The sequence below is a fragment of the Choloepus didactylus genome, chromosome 4, assembly GCF_015220235.1.
Source record: "Choloepus didactylus isolate mChoDid1 chromosome 4, mChoDid1.pri, whole genome shotgun sequence".
Taxonomy (NCBI): domain Eukaryota; kingdom Metazoa; phylum Chordata; class Mammalia; order Pilosa; family Megalonychidae; genus Choloepus; species Choloepus didactylus.
The window spans coordinates 141,369,276-141,391,980 of NC_051310.1; the positions used below are offsets into that span (position 1 = coordinate 141,369,276).

The 22,705-nt window shown below is 35.4% G+C and overlaps 1 protein-coding gene across 2 annotated transcripts in view; it reads right to left on the bottom strand.

Moving 5' to 3' along the window:
* Nucleotides 1–2,951: 2,951 nt before the first annotated feature.
* The window catches only part of BUB1B (BUB1 mitotic checkpoint serine/threonine kinase B), a 67,679-nt gene continuing 47,925 nt past the window's right edge, over nucleotides 2,952–22,705 (bottom strand). Inside the window, exons 10-23 of one of the 2 annotated variants that reach the window (XM_037834320.1) lie at nucleotides 21,360–21,472; nucleotides 20,630–20,745; nucleotides 20,030–20,079; nucleotides 18,936–18,996; nucleotides 17,858–17,963; nucleotides 14,785–15,059; nucleotides 13,645–13,778; nucleotides 13,201–13,341; nucleotides 12,784–12,884; nucleotides 10,698–10,847; nucleotides 9,740–9,882; nucleotides 5,531–5,702; nucleotides 4,663–4,769; nucleotides 2,952–3,460 (exon numbers count right to left, since the gene is read on the bottom strand). In XM_037834320.1, coding sequence (XP_037690248.1) covers nucleotides 3,229–3,460; nucleotides 4,663–4,769; nucleotides 5,531–5,702; nucleotides 9,740–9,882; nucleotides 10,698–10,847; nucleotides 12,784–12,884; nucleotides 13,201–13,341; nucleotides 13,645–13,778; nucleotides 14,785–15,059; nucleotides 17,858–17,963; nucleotides 18,936–18,996; nucleotides 20,030–20,079; nucleotides 20,630–20,745; nucleotides 21,360–21,472 — 1,901 coding nt within the window. In that variant the 3' untranslated portion in view covers nucleotides 2,952–3,228. The remainder of the gene's footprint in view (nucleotides 3,461–4,662; nucleotides 4,770–5,530; nucleotides 5,703–9,739; nucleotides 9,883–10,697; nucleotides 10,848–12,783; nucleotides 12,885–13,200; nucleotides 13,342–13,644; nucleotides 13,779–14,784; nucleotides 15,060–17,857; nucleotides 17,964–18,935; nucleotides 18,997–20,029; nucleotides 20,080–20,629; nucleotides 20,746–21,359; nucleotides 21,473–22,705) is intronic. The other variant, XR_005216481.1, reaches the window with a different exon arrangement.

Consider the following 22,705-nt stretch of genomic DNA (forward strand, 5'->3'; position numbering starts at 1 on the left):
TCTGTTTTCCCTCATCTCCACAAAAACAATTTTCAACCATTTACTATGTGAATGATGGAAACTTCTGGTTTATTTTGCATTCTATTTAATGAGGAACGAGTTTGGACATCTCATGTATATTAGTCACTAAACTTTTTTCTTTAGTGGATTGCTCATGTCCTCTATTTCTATTGGTTTTCTATGCTATTTAAAACTTCTTTTATTTTTAAAGAGTTCTTTGCATGTTAGGTAAAATAGTCCTCTATCATGTTTTACTCATTCAGGCACTGTTCTAGGCAATGGGGATAAAATAATAAGGTAAATCCCTGCCCTTAAGGAGTGGATTCAGGAAAGAAAAACACAAACACACATACACGTGAGGTGATGAAAAAAATAAAGCAAGGTAAAGAAGGACAGGAAGTAACAGTAGTGTGTGTGTGGGACACTGGTTTATACAGAATGGTCTGGGAAGGCCTCTCTAATAAAACGGAGATTTGAGAAGATACCTGAAGGAAGTAAGGGAGTAAGCCATGTGAAGATCTGGAAAAGAGCATTCTAAGCAGAAAAAAATGGCCAGTGAAAAGGCCATAAAGAAAATTAGTTGACAAGTTTGAGGAGCAGCAAGGAGGCAGATGGACCACAGTGGAGTGAGTGAGCAAGGAAAATAGGGAAGAGGTCAAAGATATAGTGGGAGTCAGATCTTGCAGAGTCTTGTAGACCACGTGCTGTGTGAGATGGGAAGTCACTGGAGGGTTCTGAGCAGGGGAGTGACATAACGGCTCAAGGCAGGTGGAGGAAGCATAGGCACCAAGTTATGAGGCCTTGAGATAGTACAAGTGAAAGATGATGCAAAAATCTGTTGCAATTTTTCCTAGTGTGACTTTATGGGCATTTTTATTTTTTAAAAGAAAAGGGAGGTGGCCATGTTGGATTTAGTTTTTTATCTACTATGGTAACCAATAGCAATCTTCTTGTTTATATCTTGGTTTCATGTCACATTTAGACAAAAGATTACAAAGTCATCTAGCACTTTATAGTTTCATATTTTTACATGTAAAAAGTTTAATTAAAAATTTTGACCTATGCAAAATTGTTTTAGGGGTAAGCAAATAGGCAAGACCATCACATATAGTGTACAATATACTCACTGCACAAGGCTTAGGGAGCAACTGGGGCTGAAATCCAATCAAACTATGATGCACTGGCAAGGCAGTGAATCCACTAGGGGAAGTGGCCTTTTTTCTGATTTGCAAAAAGTTGCTATATTTAACTTAAGGTGGCTCTAGAGATAGAGATCAAGTTCTAACTGGTTGCTTCAACACCAGTTATTAAATGATTTATCTTTTTCCATACTAATTTGAAATATCACCTTCATTGTATTAAATATTCATAGTTTTTGGGTCTTTGATGGAATCAAGGACCCCATTAAGGTTGAAGTTTGCCATATTAAAAAAATACATCGTCCTCACACAAGCCTTAATTTTAGGAGCCAGATTGGAAGCAAATTTTGGCACTAATTGTACAACTGGAGGAGGAATTCCTCATTTTTAGATGCAACAGAAAAGAAGTACTTCCTTGCTGTCTTTGCTTAAAGAATACAGCTTAGTTTTATGCTTAGGCGAAAGGAAAACCTAAGATATCCCATAGGCTCTAAAGTGGTCAAATACTCTTTTCTCCCCTTTGCAAAGAACGCTTGGAGTTTAGGGATGGTAAATGGAGAGAGGAACGGCAAAACATTGTAGGTTCTCTAATAAAGTAGACTGCTCAGATTCTCCACCCTTGCTTCAGAGCATACTTTCAGAAACAAAGCTTCATCCATAGGAAGTGGTTTGTCAGCCTTGCTGTCAAAAGCGAGATGCTGAAGAATTCACTAGATGGTAGCTAAACTTGTTAAGAATCTAAATTTACTGTCCAGTCTCAGAGTAATGACTTTTATCTGTCAATGCAGTGGATTGAGAAATTAGGAGAACAGAGAAGTAGATATAAAAGATAGACATATATCACTCTACAGTATCAGCACAAGAATCAAATGTTAGAATCTTGGAAGAGCTCTATTTTGGTTAAAAGCAAAGATTTCTAAATTGATTATCTTTCAGATACAAGTATGGTTCAGTGCTTCAACTATATATGCTTAAATATTTTTAGTTGAGATACACTTAGAAGATTTTCTGCTTTCTAACAACCCCAGAGAGCTAACAGTGACTAGAGCCAAAATAAATAAATAATCCAGCACTAGCATGGGGACACATTAGCTGATTGTGTTAAGGGTCTTTTTCTTTTCCTTTTGCTACCAGTTTCCTTCTCTATCCCAAGTGGCCAGGTATAATTCATGTTTCTCTTTGGGTATTCAATACTTCTTCTAGACCTAGAAGTTTCTCCCAAGTTATTCCATGCTTCAAAGTTATCTCTTTATTCTGACCTCCTGCCTCCTCCAAATCTTCACAACAACAAAATCCCCTCTATTACCTTCATTGATTCTTGCCAACTCCAAGTCATTCTGTACGTAATAAAATTGAAATTATTTCATTTTGGAAAGGTTGCTGAACCTTGTTTGAAATCTATTTTCATTTCTAACAGCTACATTCCTAATCAAGAGACCCAGTAGCAGTATAACCAATAGATTATAAAGATAGATCAAGGGGCTTGCTGGGTTACAGGGTGAACACATTAAAATATGAGCCACACAGACAATTTTGCCACTTGAAATTTAAATTAGCCCTTGTGTAAATAATTTTACCTACTTTCCAGTCACATTTCAGAAGTTCAGGGACACCTAAAGGAATGGGCAACAATTCTTGTCTTGTTACAATCCTATCGTAACACCTCTAAGTTTAGGATATATAAATTCCCATGGCAAAATACTCATCTGCACAATTAAACCATTTATTATCTTAGTTTGCAAAAAGTAGATGAAATGTTAGAAACACAAATTTAACAAATACTATTTTATTATTTACAAAATACATGGTGATAAGGATACATATCACAAATTATAAAAGGGGAAAAAATAGAGACAAATGTGTTAAATGGGAAGGTAGCCAGCCATCCTTATGGAGTCTGTTTAGAATAAAACAGTTATCTGTATTAAAGTCAAACAAGGCCAAGAGTAGTGATGTGTAAAAAATGCCAGTTAACCTAGAAACATACCTTTACCAAAAAGTAGAAAAGTGTTGGTAGTGTATCTAAAAGTGTCCTAAGTTAAAGTATAGCAATATACAGATACAGTGTTCCACAATACAACCATTTATTTTAGGCAGGAATCTTTGAGAGACTTGACTGCCTATCCTGATGGAAAAGCAAAGCCCCAGGACTGATTAACATTCCCACCTTCCATAAGGCTTTGTTCAGTTGACTCTGGAATGCGGTGCCAAACACCCCATTCATTTCTGCTGCAAGTTCCCTCAGAACAGACACTGTGGACTCATCACTGGCGTTCAGAATCCGCACAAAGAACTTATTCCACAATTCACCATCTTTTAGCCTAAAATTATACAAAACCATTTCCATCAAGATTAAGCACATGAAAATTAGAATTCTTTTTGTATTAACTAAGTGGTATGTTTATACAAAATGATTTAGAAGAAAAATGAATTTTGTTTAACTTTCCTAGAGCCTAGGTCATTAAAAAGACCTGAGTCTTTTCCCTAACCCCCCATCAGTGGTTTATTATCTTTGCAATCCTGTGAGAATTCTAAACCTGACAGAAATAACTATGGCTTAAATCTATGATAGCTGTACTTTTACTTTTATTTTTTTATTTATTTTTTTAATCAGAGAAACTTCAATCATTGTTTAAGGCAGGGCTGTTAGGAAACCCCGCCTGACTCCACCTGTTTTTGCTTGTGTAACTGGACCTACCTGAGACCATAGCCAGCTGGAGATGCCTAGCTCTATCCTACATGTCTTACATTATAGTTCACGCCTACTTTTTAAAGTACATGTAAGAGACAAATAAGATTAGCCAAAGAAACACATGATTCAATTGTCGAGAGAAGGGAATGGAGAAGGGGCGTTAAATCTTTAATAGTGACTTTGTTTTAACCTAAGGATGTACCAATAAGTGATAGATTGGCAAGTGTATGCTGGGAAGTTATTAGCTATGATAAGCTGATATGGAACATGGGATATTTAGTAAGTTTTATGAGCAGGCTTGAGGGAGTAAGAGGTTCTGAGACCAAGCAGCTCTTATTAAGGGATCATTTATTTTCTTCACTAAGGAGATTTGGTTTCCTGACTCAGTTCTACCCACTCATTAAATAAATAATAGCCTAAAATTAGCATATAATTTAGAAATTTAACTTTCCCAAGAGATGTTTATTAATGTTTGATCACAAGAGTTATTAAAAATGGGTTTAAGATTAAAACCAATTGGTTAGAAAATTATTCTCATGAAATGTTTCTATTAACACATCTAAACTGAGAGGCTTCCATATTAAAGTCACAGTCTATGTGATACACCCAAGTCCAGAACAATATCCTGAAATTGGAACAGTTGGAGTCTTATATTTACTTATCAATCCCTTTAACTTGAAGGTGGTGTCCTCCATGTACTCTAATGAAAAGTGAAATTACTGGATTCATGGCATTTGGATTAAGAAAATTATGGCTGCCAAAGCAGAGAGGGCATCCAAGAGAAAGAGAATTATTTGGATAGGCAAAGACCCTGATATCACCAATACTTACTCAGAAATATTCTGGCTAAGTTTCCAGAGGGACCCATCCCAGAAGACCTGTAGGTGTTCCTTGAACAATAGTAAATGTGCTAAATCTGCTATACCAAACAGGTCTACCTGAAATCACAAAAAGCACCATCAGCTAAAATAATTCTCTGCTGTTATCATGGTAGTCTATTCATGTGGGAAATTGAAAGGTATTATAGTGCTTAACTAAGTTGATTTCATGACATAAATTTTAATAAGACTATTCCTTACCCTTACAGTAAAGGGAGACGTTCCCCAAAGAAGTGATCAATAGAGCCAACTCTAGGAATTATCCTTGGAACAAAAGATGACAGAAATATCCGGAGTAGAAAATCCAAATTTGTAAGCCTATTGAATCTGCATGTACTCTAGCCATGTTCTAAATGTGGTCTACAGAACTAGTTCAAGTTCATGCCATTTGTCAAGGGCTAAGGCAGAAGGGATTTTTTTTCATGTAATGCCACTGTATAAACACTTTATGTTTGTCCTATTTTTCTTTTTATATACATTATTTCATCTAATTCTCACAAAAATCCTGATGTACACAGACAGAGGTTGTTATTCTTATTTTACAAAAAAGATCACTATAAAAGACTACATGGATGGCAAGTGGTAGAAATGCCCCAGGCACTTAGGTTACTGAGTTAGTCATGTGTCTGCATGTGTATGTGTATATTCTTCAATGTTGTGACAGAAAAATAGTACATTTTGCTTGACTTGGTGATATTTGAAAAGTAGGTCATCTATTCCAGGAGACAATACCAGTAAACACTGGCTTTCATAGCTTATCTACATAAAGAAAGATGTTAAGAAACCCTCTCCATATTTGCCCAAGCTTGTTTTACACTTACCTGGTAGGGAGAAGAACAGTTAGCCAGGATCTTTTGTCCTTCCAGGATCTGTACAGTCCGAAAGCCGCCCAGGGTAAAAATGTCTAGCTGCACCCTAAGATCGACGCTGTAGGAAAAGTCCACTATCTTCAAAGCCTCACTGTTCTTATTACAATCATCAGGATCGTGGATTCTGGGCCCAGATTTAACAGAAAGAGATAATAAAAACAGGACATGAAAGAAGCTGCATAGCTGTGCTTTTTTTTTTTTTTTAAAGGTACTGCAGGTGTGTCTTAGCTATGCCAATGGCTCCCTCCAGTGGATAGTTATGAAAACTGAACCCGTAAGAGCAGGGGCAGTATCCACCCAAATGGGGAATGTTACTAAATATACAAATATAAAAATGTTTTTGCATGTGGGAAAGCAAATGAATGTCAAACATGTAGAAATTTGAAAAAGGGATGGTATTCAGGAAAAAACATAATCAAAGCAAACTGGAGTCTATGGTCAACAGTAACATTGTAATATACCTCCATTAAATGTAACAAAGGCAATACGCCAATGCTAAATGTATATGAGAAGGGGACACAGGGGAGTAATATGGGATTCTTGGTAGTGGTGTTATTTGCTGTCCTTAGTAGTATATTGTATTGTATGACATGTTATTTTTCTTTTTATCATTTTTTCTTATTGCTAAAAAAAAAAACAAACAATTTTTCTTGTAGTAATCAGTATGTTCAAATGCTGATTGTGGTGATAAATGTACAACTTCATGATGATACCATGAACAACTGATTGTACACTGTGGATAAATGTATGGTATGTGAATATAACTCTATAAAATTGTAGGAAAATATATATATAGGAGTAAAAGTGTTGGAGAAAACATGGTGAGAGGGATGATGCCTCACCAAGATGGACTAACTACAATGTGTAAACTCAGAATTGAATCTTAGAACATAGCCTAACGTGGACACAATAATTGTAATAGTCCCTAGATTGTAAGCTCTTACAGCAGTTAACTCTATCCTTGAGTTGTAAGGCCTATCTCTAAACTTTGAGATGCTGATCCCCTAGCATATGTTGTCACAAACATTGGGACTGGCGGTTTGATGTGCTGAGCCCTCGAGCATGGGACTTGCCCTTATGAAGCTCATTACCACAAAGGAGAGTCTAAAGTTGTATGTAATGGTGCCTAAGAGTCTCCCCCTGAGTACCTCTTTGTTGCTCAGATGTGGCCCTCTCTCTCTCTAACTGAGCCATCTCGACAGGTGAACTCGCTGCCCTCCCCTCTACGTGGGACCCAACTCCCAGGGGTGTAAATCTCCCTGGCAATGCAGAATATGACTCCCGGGGATGAATGTGGACCTGACATCGTGGGACTGAGAGTATCTTCTTGACCAAAAGGGGGATGTAAAATGAGACGAAATAGTTTCAGTGGCTGAGAGATTTCAAATGGAGTCGAGAGGTCACTCTGGTGGACATTCTTATGCACTATATAGATAACACCTCTTAGGCTTTAATGTATTGGAATAGCTAGAAGTAAATACCTGAAGCTACCAAACTCCAACCCAGCAGTCTGGACTCCTGAAGACAATTATATAATAATGTAGATTACAAGGGGTGGCAGTGTGATTGTGGAGACCTTGTGGATCACACCCCCTTTATCTAGTGTATGGATGAGTGGAGGAATGGGGATAAAAACTAAAGGACAAATGGGGTGGGATGGGGGGATGATTTGGGAGGTTTTTTTCACTTTTATTTTTTATTCTTGTTCTGGTTCTTTCTGATGTAAGGAAAATGTTCAGAGATAGATTGTGGTGATGAACGCATAACTATGTTATCATACTGTGGACAGTGGATTGTATATCATGGATGATCGTATGGTGTGTGAATGTATTCCAATAAAACTGAATTTAATTAAAAAAAAAAAAATTAGTTCAGTGACACAAAGAAGTATACCTAAACCACAGCGCATGGCCACCACAGAACATTTAAGTTTCCACATTATACGAAGTGAGTAGAGTGTAGACCTTTGCCCTGTAGTGAACACATTAACATGCACAACAGCAATAATTTATACACTGATGGGAATTATGATGGAGGAAATTAAACTTTTATAGATATCATAGACTTTCTTTTTTACTATTATAGATTAGGCTTTCCCAAATATCATTCAGATTTTTCCTTTCCAGAGTTTAAATGAAAATAATACAAGGTTATTTTTGTGTAAAGTGCCACCTACATTACAAAATTTCCTGTTTGCATTAAACTAACATTCTATTTTACTCAAGTTATCTGTACTTGCCTACAAAAAAAGAGAAAGTTTTAGAACATGAATTCTCTACCAATTAATAATATTTCCCTGGTTTTAGCTATTAAATCCAGTAAAGGTACTCTTCAAACATAGGAACAATTTATCTCAGAGAAAAGAATGGATAATTTTCATGTCCTTTTGTCTCTACTTGTCTCAATTAGTTCCCTCAAACCAATGATTTATATTGGTGGCAAACCATACATGCTTAAATAAAGGCTTTAATTCAAACATGTATTCTCATAGCCCAGAACAACCTATTTTAGTTCAAAATTTACAATTGCTCCGTTTTTTGCCCTTGACACAAGATCCAACTTCTTTCTTGGTCATCATAGAACTATAATTCCTCCAAACTTGGGAGAGGTAGGAAAGATTAATAAAAAGAAACAAGCCAAGTATCCGACCTCTTTCTGTGGCCACTAACTCACTGTTACCATGGGTAAGACATTCCACTTCTTTGACTCTTCAATTTCCTCACAAATAATATGTAGAGATAGAATTAAATGATTTCATAAGGCTCTTTCTGGCTTATGACTCTATACGAAATTTCCTATCAAATTGGATAACTTCCCTTTAATACTATGTGCTTTCCTGGGATCCACTGGTGGCTGAGAGAAGGAATATCTGAACACACAGAGCTCAAATGCTCAATTCTAAAAAAAGCTGAGAAAAACTTTTGCTTCTAATTTTTACATTCTTAAGAACTGTAACACTATCCTCCTGAACTTTCAGCATTGTGGAACAGAGTGAAAACAAAAACAAAAACAAACTATACCAGGGGATCTCATTTGGGGTGGTACCACCTGCACTTGGAAACACAGAGATTTTTTATGGTCCCTGTGGATGGGGGAATGCTACTTGCATTTAATTGGGGGAAGGGGGGCAGTGAGGGATCTAAAATATCCTACAATCCTTGTATGGGCAGATCTATACAAAGAACTGTCTCATCCAAAATGTAAATAATGCCCTGGATGTGAAGTGCTGCTACATTATATCTGGGGAAGCCTTCAGGACTCTAAAGGAAAAGGAAAAGGAAACAGTGAGATTTTCTAGTTATTTTGTTTATAAATCCAGAAATACATTGAGAGTTCTCTTACTTTCCATGCCAGCTGTGATTTAGAGTCTAATTCATTGTCTTCTACATATTAAATAGTCAGGGAAAACATAAAAAATGATTCTAGCTATTAGTGTACCCTAACAACACAGGGAAAAAGCTAATTAACTGCTTACCCAAGTTACAGGTTCAGGGCAGACAAAGCATCTTTAAACCAGACAGCTTTACTCACATACCCAATGAGACTAGTGATCAAAAAAAAGGTGTGCTGGTCCTCTAAGTCCTTTTCACAAAACAAAAATATTGATGAACTTTTGCCTTGCTAATGTGTTTCTATAATTTTTTCAGTTATTTGACTTCCTTTCTTATTTCCTGCTCTGTGCTCACCCTTTGAACCTGATGGCCAAACTGTTTTCTTTATGTCCGAGGCATAGTCTGAATTTTCACTCTGGTTTTACCCTTTCCCTTGGCAATTCCTCAATTTGGCCTGACTTAAGCTTTGGTCTATGAAACTGAGCAGTCTCTCAGTTTTGGTGGTATCATTGCTGGATCTGCAGTGGCCCCAAAGGATTAGATAAATCCACGTTTTACAAAATATTCACACTGTATTTTTCTTCTTGACAAGTATCTTGACAATACTCTGACTGGTTAATTCTTTAATCTGAATGTGTTTTCTCATTGTGTATTTTTTCTCTGAATTTTTTCAAAGTGTTTCCAATGATTATTGACTTTTAGGTACCAAATATTCTCTTAATGCAATGTGTTCATCACTATAATATTTATCAAAAGGCATAAGAAAACGGCAAGTATCCATGCTTTTGGACAAAGCAGACAGGATTATAAAAGAAGGAGAAGGACCAACCTGTTCCTGAGAATCAGGCTCCTTGGACTCAAGTCACCATGAACTATATCTGCTTTGTGTAGTTTCTCCACTATTGCCAAAAGATTATATATAATCAATATTATTACTTCTTGGGTAATAAATTCACTGTGTTGGAGAAGATCCTGGAAATAAAAGGATAGAAACTCAATGACTATTTCTTAAGTTGGGTGGAAAGGATACACGTATATGTTTTATTGTTATTTTTAAAATTTCATACAAACTATACTTTTTAGTATGTATGTTTCACATGAAAATGTAAAAAAAAAAAAAAAGACAAAAATGTTTGTACCTCTTGTCTATTGTATTTCTATTTAATATTTTGATAACTACTACTTTGCACTCTTCCTTATTCTGTATGAAAATGTAAGGTCTTGTAGGTTGGGTCCATGTCCCAGTTTTAACAACACTGTGATGGTTCCATAAGCTTGTCTGTAAGGATTTAATGAGATAATAGAAGAAGAGCACCAAGGATGAGTCTGGCCCACAATAGGTACTCTACAGATGGTAGTTTAAAAATACCCTCACTTCAACAACTTTAGAGAATTCATATCAGCATCAACATACCAAAGAATAAGATGAAATACTGTGTCTGGGTTTTTAAAAATAATCCAGTGGAGATAGTATAGATAAAACAAGAGTGTCCATGAGCTGATGATCATCATAGTTAGATGAATGGTTCACAGGAATTTGTTGCACAATTATGTTTACTTTTGTATATGTTTGAAGATTGACATAATAAAAAGTTAAAAACGTACCAAAGAGGTCAATTCTTGGTCAAAATTAGTTGGGGAAAGAAACTGATCTAGGCTTTTAATTTCCAATTTAATTGGTCTATTTCTAGAAGATGGACAGGAATTTTGTACTAAATTTCTTTGCTAAATGGAGCACAACTCTACTGAACAACTTTAAATTATATGTTTCAAGTATTATTGCAAACCTGAAGAGTAAAGCAATTTATATATTGGTGCCAAACAATATAGCCATCTTGATATTGATAACAGCTGCACAAATGATCACAGTCCTCATTTAAACGTTCCTTTAACTTGAGGTTGATATAAAAGTCCCATGGGACAGGTAGAGAAGATACCTGTAAGACATATTTTTAAAATAAGAGTAATTAGGATCTATGGGTATGGTTGGCAGATTAAAAAACACACTTCTCCAGCCCTTCTGATATCTCAACAGAAATAATAAAGAGATGTTTTAAAAGGCATAAATCTATATTAAAGAGGATACCATAGGAACAAATTCTGGAAGATGGAAATAGAATAACAAGAGGAAATAGTTCACTTAGTAGACCCAAGGAAAGCAAATTCTAGCAGTGAAGAAAGCTGAGGAGAACCAAATTTACCCTGCAAGATCATCTCCCTATAGTATATATTCAATTATTTCTGGAAGTTAGAATGAGGGTAGTAGAGTTAAAAAAGGAATAATGAACACTGTTTAAGAAGAAGTTAGACCCCAGGTTCTCTCTCCTGCTCTGTGTGGCCCAGAATAGCAACTGCCTCTCTCCTATTCTAGAAGACCATAAGCTTATTTCCTAGAGAGTATATAATAGAGGGACTCTGGACTAAAGGACATCAGGCATGTTTGAGGATAGAAATATCATATGGAAAAGAGGAGAAAGTGTACATATCAAATCCTAAGATGTATTCTACCCCCACCTCTCCAAACAATTTCCCTACTCAGCTTTCAAAAAGTTAGCAGTCAGACTTATACACTCTAGGCAAGAAATCAGAAGTCTTCTCTGAGGGATCTGAGCAGCCCAAGAGAGAAGATCAAAGGATTGGGGGGTTCTCCAACCGAACAGCCAAGTTAGATCATCCTACAGTGAGGTTGACAGCTGTCAAGGCCCAGCCACATGCACAGAGCTCTCAACTAGCTTTTAGTGTCTCAAACTTAAACATTATAGACAAAAATTAAAGAAAGACTCAAAAACGAAAGAGATCAAAACAGACAAAGAAACTAGGAGGAAAGAGATGATGTTGACAGAAAAAAATTTTTAAAGCATCATTAATATCCTCAGAGAGATAAAGCAAAGGGACAAAGAGATGGAAAATAGGAGAGGAGAGAGAAGAATTTAGAAGACCTGTCCAGGAGACCCCAAATCCTAATAAAAAGAATTCTAAAATGAGAGAATAGAGAAAACTAGGGAAGAAAGTAATTTTTTTCCTTGAAGAAAATTTCCCAGAACTGAAGGAGCTTTTAGATTGAAATGGCCATTGAGCACCTCCCACATGGGTAGTAACAGACTTACACCTATGCATGGGATTATGAAATTTCAGAATACTGGGGGCAAAGAATATATCTTACAAGGATCCAGAGATAGGGAAGAAAAGTTTCACGTTAAGGTTCAAAACTTAGAGTGATAAAAGATTTCAAAAGCAACATTAGAAGTTAAAAATGCTAAAATAGAGTTCATTTCCAAAATTCTAAGAAAAAAATTCAAACCTAGAATTCTATATCCAGCCAAACTATCAATCAAATAAATATGTGGAATAAAGAATTTTCTGACATACAAGATCTCAAACATTTTACATTCCATGTATCTTTTCTCAGGAAGCTACTAAAGGATGTGCTCCCCAAAATATGAGGAATTAAACCAAGAGAAAAGAAAATTTGGGATCTAGGAAGCTGGGCATCCAATATAAGAAAAAAGTAAAATGAATCCCTTGGATGATGGTGAGTAGAAATTTCAAGGTAACACTGTTGTATGTCAAAGCCTGGAATGTCACTTGTCCAGATTAGAGCAGGCCAGAAAATTTCAGTAGAGATTTCCTCAAATAGATAAAATTGATAAAATACTTTATGTATTTAAACATATGGAGAGATTTACAGAATAGTCCCATTTTTTATCTATGAACCCAGCCTATAATGATGACTGCTGTTTTGATGGCTCATTGACTTTCCTACAATGAAGCTTACAGACTATTAGAAGGATCTGATGGTACCCTGTTGCCAAAGTAACTGCCTAAACCCACATTATTTACAAGGTAGTTGAAATTACAAAGAACTGGTCCCACCTTTATTATGGTTAACTCTGCAGAGTTTCTTGGTGCCACCCAGAATAACTTGTAATCTTCACATATTAGGCATTCTTGTTTAATGTAATAATCCTCATTATCTGTTGAAAGGTTTAATTCCATTTAAAAATCACTGTGAACATTTATACCCCCCTAGACTTTACCTCCTGTTTTAAGGGCTAGACCACTGTTAGATTCACCAATCAGTGGATTCTAGAAGAATGCTTTTCAAAATCATCTGTTAAAAATTTAAAGAAGGGAATACATAATTCCTATTGTTACTGGAACATGAATTTATCAGTGTAAAGTTCAATTATGCTGTTTCTTATGCTCATGGAATATTTACAGTGCTCAAGCATCTAAACACTTATTTGTATACTGTCGTATACAAAAGGACAAGCATTCAATAGTACTTACCTAATTCAACTTCCTTCCCTATTTCCAACTTAGGCATTGGTCTATCTTCTACAAAAATTTCTGCAGAGGCACTTAACTCTGGTAGGGATTTAAGTAGCTGTGTGCGATGCTGTGAACACCAGGGTGACTGAGTAGGGTTTTCTGGGGGAAGGGAAAAAGTTGAAAAAACATCACCCAGAAATGTAACATTTAAAATGGATACTATAATAGAGGAGATGAAAAAAATAAAATTACATGATCAATACCGCTAGTCTAACTATAGTATTCTGTTATAGGTCTTTATGATACTGAGTTCAGTGGTACTAATTTATTCTAGAAATTTCACAATTTATGGCAACTTCTCTAGGGAAGAAAACATATAGTTCAATTTGCTGATATAAACAAATGTTCAATAAGCATGGATGCAGATGTTTGCTCGCAAGTCATACATACAACTAATCCTACCTGTATTCTCATTAGTAAGCTCCAGTTTCTCAGGAATTTGAAGACATTTGATGGAAGAGGTGCTTGTAACTGAGGCAGAAGATCCAGAGAACCCAGAAGAGTGAGTTGCTTCATGACTATCTTCAATAATTGGGCTGAAAAAACCACAAATGAGTCAGCCCTAACAGGGATAACATATACCAACTTATTTTTGTTATAATTTTAATTGGTATTCAGTAGTATCATTTTTAAAGTCCATTATTTTCCTGAACAGAAACCTGAAAACAAAATAGGTTCATAATCAGAATCTAGGTAACTTCATTTATCCTGGTTAATAAAAAATGCCCAGCATCAGATTTCTGGATTTACATTTAATTACCTAATCTATAGTAAATGTTTATTCTATATCTATTCTAGACTATTGAGGAACATTGACTAAGACACTAACTTTCTTCCTCTTCATCCCTTTTCTGGACATTTTACTTAAGAAAAGGCTGAGAGAGGAAAATGGGAACCAAAGGTGGATACATGACAGTAAATAGGATAAAAAGTTGGTCAAGGAAAAATTTTGTCATTATTTTAAACTCAATAGTAAAGAAAAAAAAATGAATGCATTCTCTTTCTCAATCATCTACACTTTGCTCAGTTTCCTTGAAAGTACCATAATCCTCCCAGACCTCTTAGTCTCATAACCATCAAATTTACTTTTTTCTAACCCTCACATCCAAATCAATCACTAAATCCCAATGACTCTTTATCTGGGGAAAAAAGCCTTTTGCCTATCTACCACTTCTCTAGTTATTTAGGCCCTAATCATTGCAACCTCATAGGTTATCAAAATTATGGGTCTTCTTTATAGTAGTAAATTTTGAACAAAGCCAATATAAAAAATGTGTCTAGGAAAGAAAAATGATTTTATAGACTATAAAATAAAATATGAATTAGTCAGAAACCCTTTATTCACTACCTGCTCATTCTATCACAAGTCTTTGCTCAGAATGTCTGCCCCTGCCTATTAGGCCCTACTGTTATGCAAAGCACTTAGCACAGTGTATGGCAGATATTAAGAGCTTGGTAAGTGATTGCTATAACTGACAAGCACACACAGAATAAGGAAGCAATGAAACAATATGGTTTGTGAGATCTGTAATACCCAATCACCTCAGCTTCTTAATGCTTAGAGTTTGACTGTAGACAATGCCACAAGCAGTCTGCTGCTCCTCAGAGGTCTTTACATCTAGATCCTCTTCTTGTAAGAGTCTCTCAGGATCAGAAGGGAGATCCTTTGAAGATATTATCTCATGAAAAGGAGTGGATGCAAAATGAGCCGCTCTAGCGAAGTCACAAGTATCTTCTGGGTTGGGACAAATAGTTACATTTCTGAAACCTGTGATAATGGCATCCTCACTCAAAGGCTCAATTCCTGTGAATTCATCCTGAAATAAAGACCATATAAAGTATTGCTGAACTATTTCAATAATCATATAAACAGACCTTATTTTTTACTTAGAGACACACATCAGATCAGTGACTTCCAACATAGAGCACAGGAAGAGTATATCAGTATCTCTAGGGGAAGATAATTTAAAAGGGCAAATTATAAACACTTGAGACAAAATGTAAACTATTTTTTTGGGAGGGGGGGCATTATACACCCTTTTAATTCCGAATATGCCCTATATACAAAAAACAGAAAGTCTGATTCATTTATCATATTGTTCATGCTCTCAATTTCCTTATTGTCCCTTTGTCTATTTGTTCTATCTATAGAAGAGAGCGGTGTATTAAAGTCTCCCACTATTATTGTAGACATGTCTATTGCTCCCTTCAGTTTAGCCAATGTTTGTCTCATGTATTTTGGAGATTCTTGATTGGGTGCATTTATGATTGTTATTTCTTCTCGGTGAATTGTCCCTTTTATTAATATATAGCGTCCTTCGTCTCTTATGACATCTTTGCATTTAAAGTCTATTTTGTCTGATATTAGTGTAGCTACCCCTGCTGTCTTTTGGTTGCAGCTTGTGTAGAATATTTTTTTCCATCCTTTCACTTTCAGTCTCTTGAAAACAGCAAACTATATTTTATCAAAAAGTACACTGTGAGGAAAGTCTTGTGTGGGATTTTTCCACATGAGAAAAAACATTGGATGTTTTTCCCCAACCAATTTCACCTAAGAACTAGAGTACCAATACTAGTTTTCTTTTGCCTTTGGCCTAGAAAATGTTCTGATAATCTGCTGTCTTCCTAGTTTTCAAGCCTTCCTCCTCTATGCCACATAATTTTTAAAAATATTTTTAAAGGTAATTCATGATCATCCTAAAACATACGGAAAATACAAAGTATTAATAAGAAAAAAAATCACCTGAAATACTATTACCTAATCTAATACTTTTACTATGCATTTAAAATATCACTTTGTCTTCAAAAGTAATATATGTACATGGTTTTAAAAGTCAACTAGTTTGGACATGGCATCGTGGGATTGAGAACATCTTCTTGACCAAAAGGGGGAAGCAAAATGAAACAAAATAAAGTTTCAGTGGCTGAGAGATTCCAAATGGAGTTGAGAGGTCACTCTGGTGGGCATTCTTATGCACTATATTCCCTTTTTAGGTTTTAGTACATTGGAATATCTAGAAGAAATACCTGAAACTATCAAACTGCAACCCAGTAGCCATGACCCTTGAAGATGATTGTTTAACTATGTAGCTTAAATGGAGTGATGGTGTGATTGTGAAGACCTTGTGGCTCACACTCCCTTTATCCAGTGTATGGATGAGTAGAAAAATGGGGACCAAAACTAAATGAAAAATAGGGTGGGATGGGGGGAGATGATTTGGGTGTTCTTTTTTACTTTTATTTTTTATTCTTATTTTTATTCTTTCTGGTGTAAGGAAAATTTCAAAAATTGATTGGGGTGACGAAAGTACAACTATATGATGGTACTGCGAACAGTTGATTGTATACCATGGATGACTATGGTATGTGAATATATTTCAATAAAATAGAATTTAAAAAAAAGGGATATATAGTGAAAAGGTCTCCCTTTTGCCCTCAATTCTGGCCCTCGCCAATCCTACTGCCTAGAGGCAACCACCGTTGTCATATATATCTGGAAGGATATATGCACAAGCATTTAACAATGGAGTTTTTTAAACAAGTGAAATTATAGCACATATGCTATTAGGCATAAATTTCAGCAACCCAGAAAAGTTTATGACTAAAGGTGCTCAAGCCCCATTCCAGCTATACTGAAGTGGAATTTCCAGGGATGAAGCCCAAGCACATTGTTTTAAATACTTCCCTAGGAAATTCTGATAGTTAGTCTACTGATACTGACTGCTATGAAAAGACAATGATGTAGAAGAGTAATTAATTACATACTGTTGTGGAGAATACCACACCAGGGAATACAGACAGTCTGGATTTGGAAGCAGTGATTCTCGGTTCAGTTGATCAGGGACAGGCTAAATTATTACAGGAGTCAGCTTTAATCTAACTTTCTTTCTCTTACTCTCTGGCAATCTCTAATTGATTTCCCCTCTCTACGGGTTTGCCCATTCTGAACATTTCATATAAATGGAATCATACACTGTATGTGGTCTTTTGTGTCTGGCTTCTTTTGCTTTGCATGATGTTTTCAAGGTCCATCCGTGTTTTAATATGTATCAGTACTCTAATTCCCTTCTATTGCCAAATAATATTTCATTGTAGGGATATACCACATGGTTTATCCATTCATCAGTTGATGTAGATTTGGGTTGTTTCTACTTTTTAGCTATTTTGAGTAAAGCTATGAATATTTGCGTATAAGTTTTTTTTTTTTTTTTTTTAATGAACATGTCTTGAATTCCCTTGAATATATACCTAAGAGGGGAATTGCTGGATCATATGGTAATTCTATGTTGAATATTTTGAGGAACTGCTAAACTATTTTCCAAAGCAACTGTACCATTTTCAGTTCCCACCAGCAATTATGAGGGTCCCAATTTCTCCACATCCTCGTCAACACTTGTTAATGTCCATCTTTTTGACTATAGCCATCCTAGTAGGTGTGAAATGGCATTGTATTGTGGTTCTGTATGAGCATTTCTGTAATGACTAATGATGCTGCGCATCACTTTAGGTGCTTCTTTCAAGTCAGTGATTTTAATTCTAATCCTAAACTTATGTGAGAATTGAATGAAACAATCCACTAGCCCAGGTATATTAACTTAGGGATACTGGTCCTTACACAAACATCTGGAGACACATCTTCATTTGAGGCGATGCTTTCTGAGGTTTTGAGAATTGCAAGGGGTCTTCGTTGGGCTAACAACTGTGGGGGATCTGCAGGAGGACTGGAAAAAAATATGCTCTAATCAGCACTTTTTAATTACTTAAAAAAAAAATCTAATTTATCTTCATTTATAATAGAAAATCTTTTAAGCAAAAATAAATAAAATCATCCAAATAGAGTTGAAAGGCTATCCTGCAGATTTCTGTTATGCAAGCTCCAGCTAGACATCCCAAATGGCCACAGTAAGCCATGCCCTTACCAAAAGTAGTCCCTAAAATACCTACGTCCCTGTCCGAGATTCTATAAAAGATTCAATCACTAAGTTTTCTCTCTCAGAAACTTAAATCCACCAGAGTGTTCCTAAGCCAGACAAGTCCTAAAACCCAGAGGCAACAGCCTCTTTAAGAACAATCAGATGCAGCGCCCTTCCCCATATTGTTGACACCCCCTTTCAATATGAACAAGTTAGGGTGCTCACTGCCTAGACATCCCTGAAGATGGAGAAAGACTAAGTGAGAGGAAGGGGTAGCAACAAACAAGATAAGATTTAACAAGGTCTATGAATATGGAAACTTTATATAAATATATACATATTTAGATGTTGAGGTGTTGGAATAACTGGAAGTAGGTAAATGACATGGTAATACTGTAACCTATAACATCTTTTGAAATTTGTTCTATAGCTACTCACTGAATTGTGCTTTGAAAGTCTTCATCTTTCTTTATATACTCTATATTGCATAACAAGGAAAGAACTGAAACTGTGGAACTATAACCCACAACAGTTTTTCAAACTACCTATATAACTGCTTGCTGAGCTATACGTTGAAAGTTAACCTTTCTGTATGTATGTTATATTTTACAATAATGGAAATAGCTGAAGTTACAGAAAGCTATTGTAACTCATGACATTCTTTGAAATTTGTTCTCTAACTACTTGTTAAATTGTACTTTGAAAGTTATCACTGTTATGTATATATGTTGAAGTTCACAATTTAAAAAATGCATTAAAAATAAATAAATAAAATCAAACCTGATATTCTTTTTTTCTGAATGAAGAAACTCATCAAAAATAGAGAAAGGTATACTGGGACCTATAAAAAAAGAGACTAGAATCATACTCTAAGTAAACGTTCTACTCTTCAACACTACTAGATAAATTAATATTTTATGTTGTTGGTCTTTCTGTTTAAAAGCAGGAAGGCAATCTGCTTTTAGAAAATAATGAAATGTTCAAACAGAGAGAAGTAGAGAGCTTTTAATAATTTAACAATGGATAATCTTGTCTCATCTATACCCCCAACCAACCCACCACTGCCATTCCTCCCCAATCCTGCCCCAACCCAGATTACTTTGAAGTGAATCCAAGACATCATATAATTTCAACTGTAAATATTTCAATACATATTTCTGAGAGGCTCTTTAGAAGAAGCATAATCTCAATACCATGATCATACCTTTAACATAATGTCTTAGTATCAAATATCCAGTCAGAGCTTTCACTTTTTACCAATTCTTAAACAATTTTTTTTCCCTTAAGTTTGTTTGAATTGGGGATGTAGAGTTAAGATTATATACTGTGATTAGTGGAAATGCCTCTAAAAGCTCCTCTGTTACTTAATATGTTCCTCTAGGCTTTGTATTTTCTATGAACTGGTGGTTAGAATTAGAGGTTAACTAGATTTGGTTTCAATTTTTTTTTTTTTTTTTGCAAGACTACTTATAAGTGGCTATTTATGTTTATATCACTTTTAGCATGTTTCTGAATGGAAAGAGAACCAAGTTGAATATGATATAGTTCCTGTTCTAAACTTTTTCTAAAAAACAAAGTAAAACAAAACAACAAAACAAAAAACACTTTCCTTCGGCTGCAGGATACTAACAATAACTTAGTGGACAGTAGCTATTGTGGAAAATTATTTGGTAGTTAGTATAAATTTACAATTACATTTATACTGAATATTTCAAAGCACTGAAGAAATCTTATGGAAATACTCTCCCTCTTTCTGCCTTCTTACAGCTCCCTGTACCATAAGTAAGAAAAGTATTTATCATTTGTCACACAATGTGTTTATTACAACAGCATGCATTTTCCACTTGATCAGCAAAGTTCTTCATCCAACTCACCTTTAGAGTGAGGTTGTTCTTGCCAAATGTCTTCTGCAAGTGAAGTTTCCCTGTGAAGAAACTTGTTTTAAAACAAGTACCCAGTACCCACACAAAGAATGGTTTAATCCTCAAAAGACCTCAAGAGGCTTTTTCATTAAATTCTAGTAGTGTCAACCCAAATTCTTTAAGAAGTGGAAACTTCAGTCATTAAAAATGTTGTAGAAGTATATTTGAAAATAGATGTTAAGTTACATTAACAGTATAAGTAGGCTGCAAAATGTTAGACTGTCATTTTTAAAAAACAAAAACTGAACACAAAAGAAGAGCTATACCAAAATGTTAACAGAAGTCATCTCTTGGTGTTAGAAATGGGATGAATTTTACCTTTTAAAAATTACTTATATTTGATTGTTCTACAAGAAACATTTTTTTTTTTAGTGGAAAAAAGTCAGTACCCTGTATTCCTTATCAGTATCAAAGCTTGTGTTGTGACAGAGACTTACAAAAATCATGTCTCAAAGACAAAAAAATCAAGGAAATTTCAAGTCACCAAGACAGTCAAAGGCTGGTTGTAAATGCCTTCTGTAAGTATTATCCCTTCAACCAATGTGGTCCTACCTGGCACAAGAGTTCACTGGACAAACAGAATTAGACAGAGCCATTCCTCTCGTTTCCCGAGATTCAGAAGCATTTCTCAGTTCAGCCATTTCCTTTGTGGGTGCCCTCTCTTCTTGCTGTTTGCATTAAATAAACAAAATCAGCATGTCCCTCCCATCTAGAAAATGCTACCTACTCTCAAGCTCTAGCTTCAATATTAGCTTTACCAGACTCTTTCCATAGATACCCACTAACCATATAAAGTGCTTTCTGAAAATGTTTCTAGTATAAACTGGTACTGTTGTACTCAAGTGAGCAGTACCAAAGACACGCTGAATTTCTTCAGTTAACCCCATTTTTTTCATTGTTTTCTTTTAATTAACTATTAACTATATAAAAAAAATTTTTTAAAACATACAATAAAAAAACATTTCAAACAAACCAAAACAAGGGATTAACCCCATTTTAATGGAAAGTAACTAGAATAAAAAGCTAAAGTCATAAGTAACAAAATAATATATTTTGAATATAGTTAAGACAATAAATTGTATCACTTCTGTCACATGCCATAAATTGCATTTGAAGTCACCTGTCAAATTACTTTCCTGTTCAACTTTGCTGCTACCAATGGGTAAGAAGCTACCAGAAACTCTGAATAGGGGTTGGTAGGACTTTTACCTTCTATATGTTTATTTTGTTTTCATTTGTTTCAAAATTTTTTGGTTTTGTGGAATAAAAAAAGAAGAATTACCTGATCACCCATTCTTTCCTGCTGAATAGTTTGGATTTCTTTTAGCTTTTTTTCCATCTCTTCAATCTGTTTCTGCATTTCTTCTCTCTTCTTTGCACTGGTCAGAAGCTCCGCTAGAAAGTAAGTTGGTTGAGGGGTTATTCCTCATAGCAATTTATTCAGTGGAACAAGTGGAGCAAAGACCTTAACATGCAGTCTAGGTCTCTATTCTTTTATATATTCAGTCAACAAAAAATAAAATACACGAGGCACAGCTCTGAATTCTTAGGTTTCAATGGTGCATACTAGAAGGAAGGTCCATGAGACACTAACATTTTACTTGGGGGAAGACAAACACATACGTACACCACCCAAAAGAACGTGCACACAAATTAGGATAATCAGTGTCAACAGAATAACATAAGTGATGTGAGAATGTATGACTGAGTAAGGGGATGAGGTCAGGGGATATTAAAACTGAGTGATCAGTGAAGCACATTCTGATGAAGTGATGTTAAAGCTCTCACCTCAATGACAAGGGGGCAATCATATAAAAATATGGGGAAAGATTTTAAGCTAAGGGAGTAGCTAGCACAAAGGCCCTAGGTGTGTTCAAGGATCCAGCAAAGTTGCAGCATAGAAAGAAGGAAAACAGTAAAAAGATGAAGTTGGAGAGGTAAGCAGAGGCCAGCTCATGTAGAGCTTTGAAAATATGAATAAAGAATTTGTACTGTGTTCTAAGACAATGAAATATCATTGGATAATTTTATATAAAGGAGTGACATGACCAGCTTACTTTTTTAAAAGATCATTTTGGTTGCTATGAGGAAAATAGATTTGTGGTAGAACAAGAATGAGGGCAGAAAGTCTAGTTGGAGGAGTCCACCTAAGAGATTGTTGTTTAGAATAAGGTAATAGTGGAAATGGTGATAAATGAAAGATTTGGGATATATTTTGGTGGTGGTGCTACATAGGTTTATTATTCATTAGATGTGGGGGAACAGAAAGGAAAGAGGGATCAAGTGTGAATTTTAGATTTTTTTGGCTTGAACAACTGGGTGCATGGTGATGCCTTTTATGGAGATGGGTGAGCCTGGGGGGAAAAAGTACATGGGTGTGTTGGAATATGGTATGTGTCAGAAATAATTCTGTTTAGGTTATGTTGTGTTTGAAATGTCTATTAGAACAAACAAATGCAGGCAACTAAATAGGAGCCTGGAGTTCAGGTGAAATGTCCTGAAGGTCCGTGACTTGTAAAGAATAGTTAATCCAATGGGATTACCTAGAGATAGGTGTAGAAAGTGAATAGAATTTGAATAGTCTAGGACTCTGTCCTGGATGAGAAGAACAGCAGTAAAAGAAGTTGA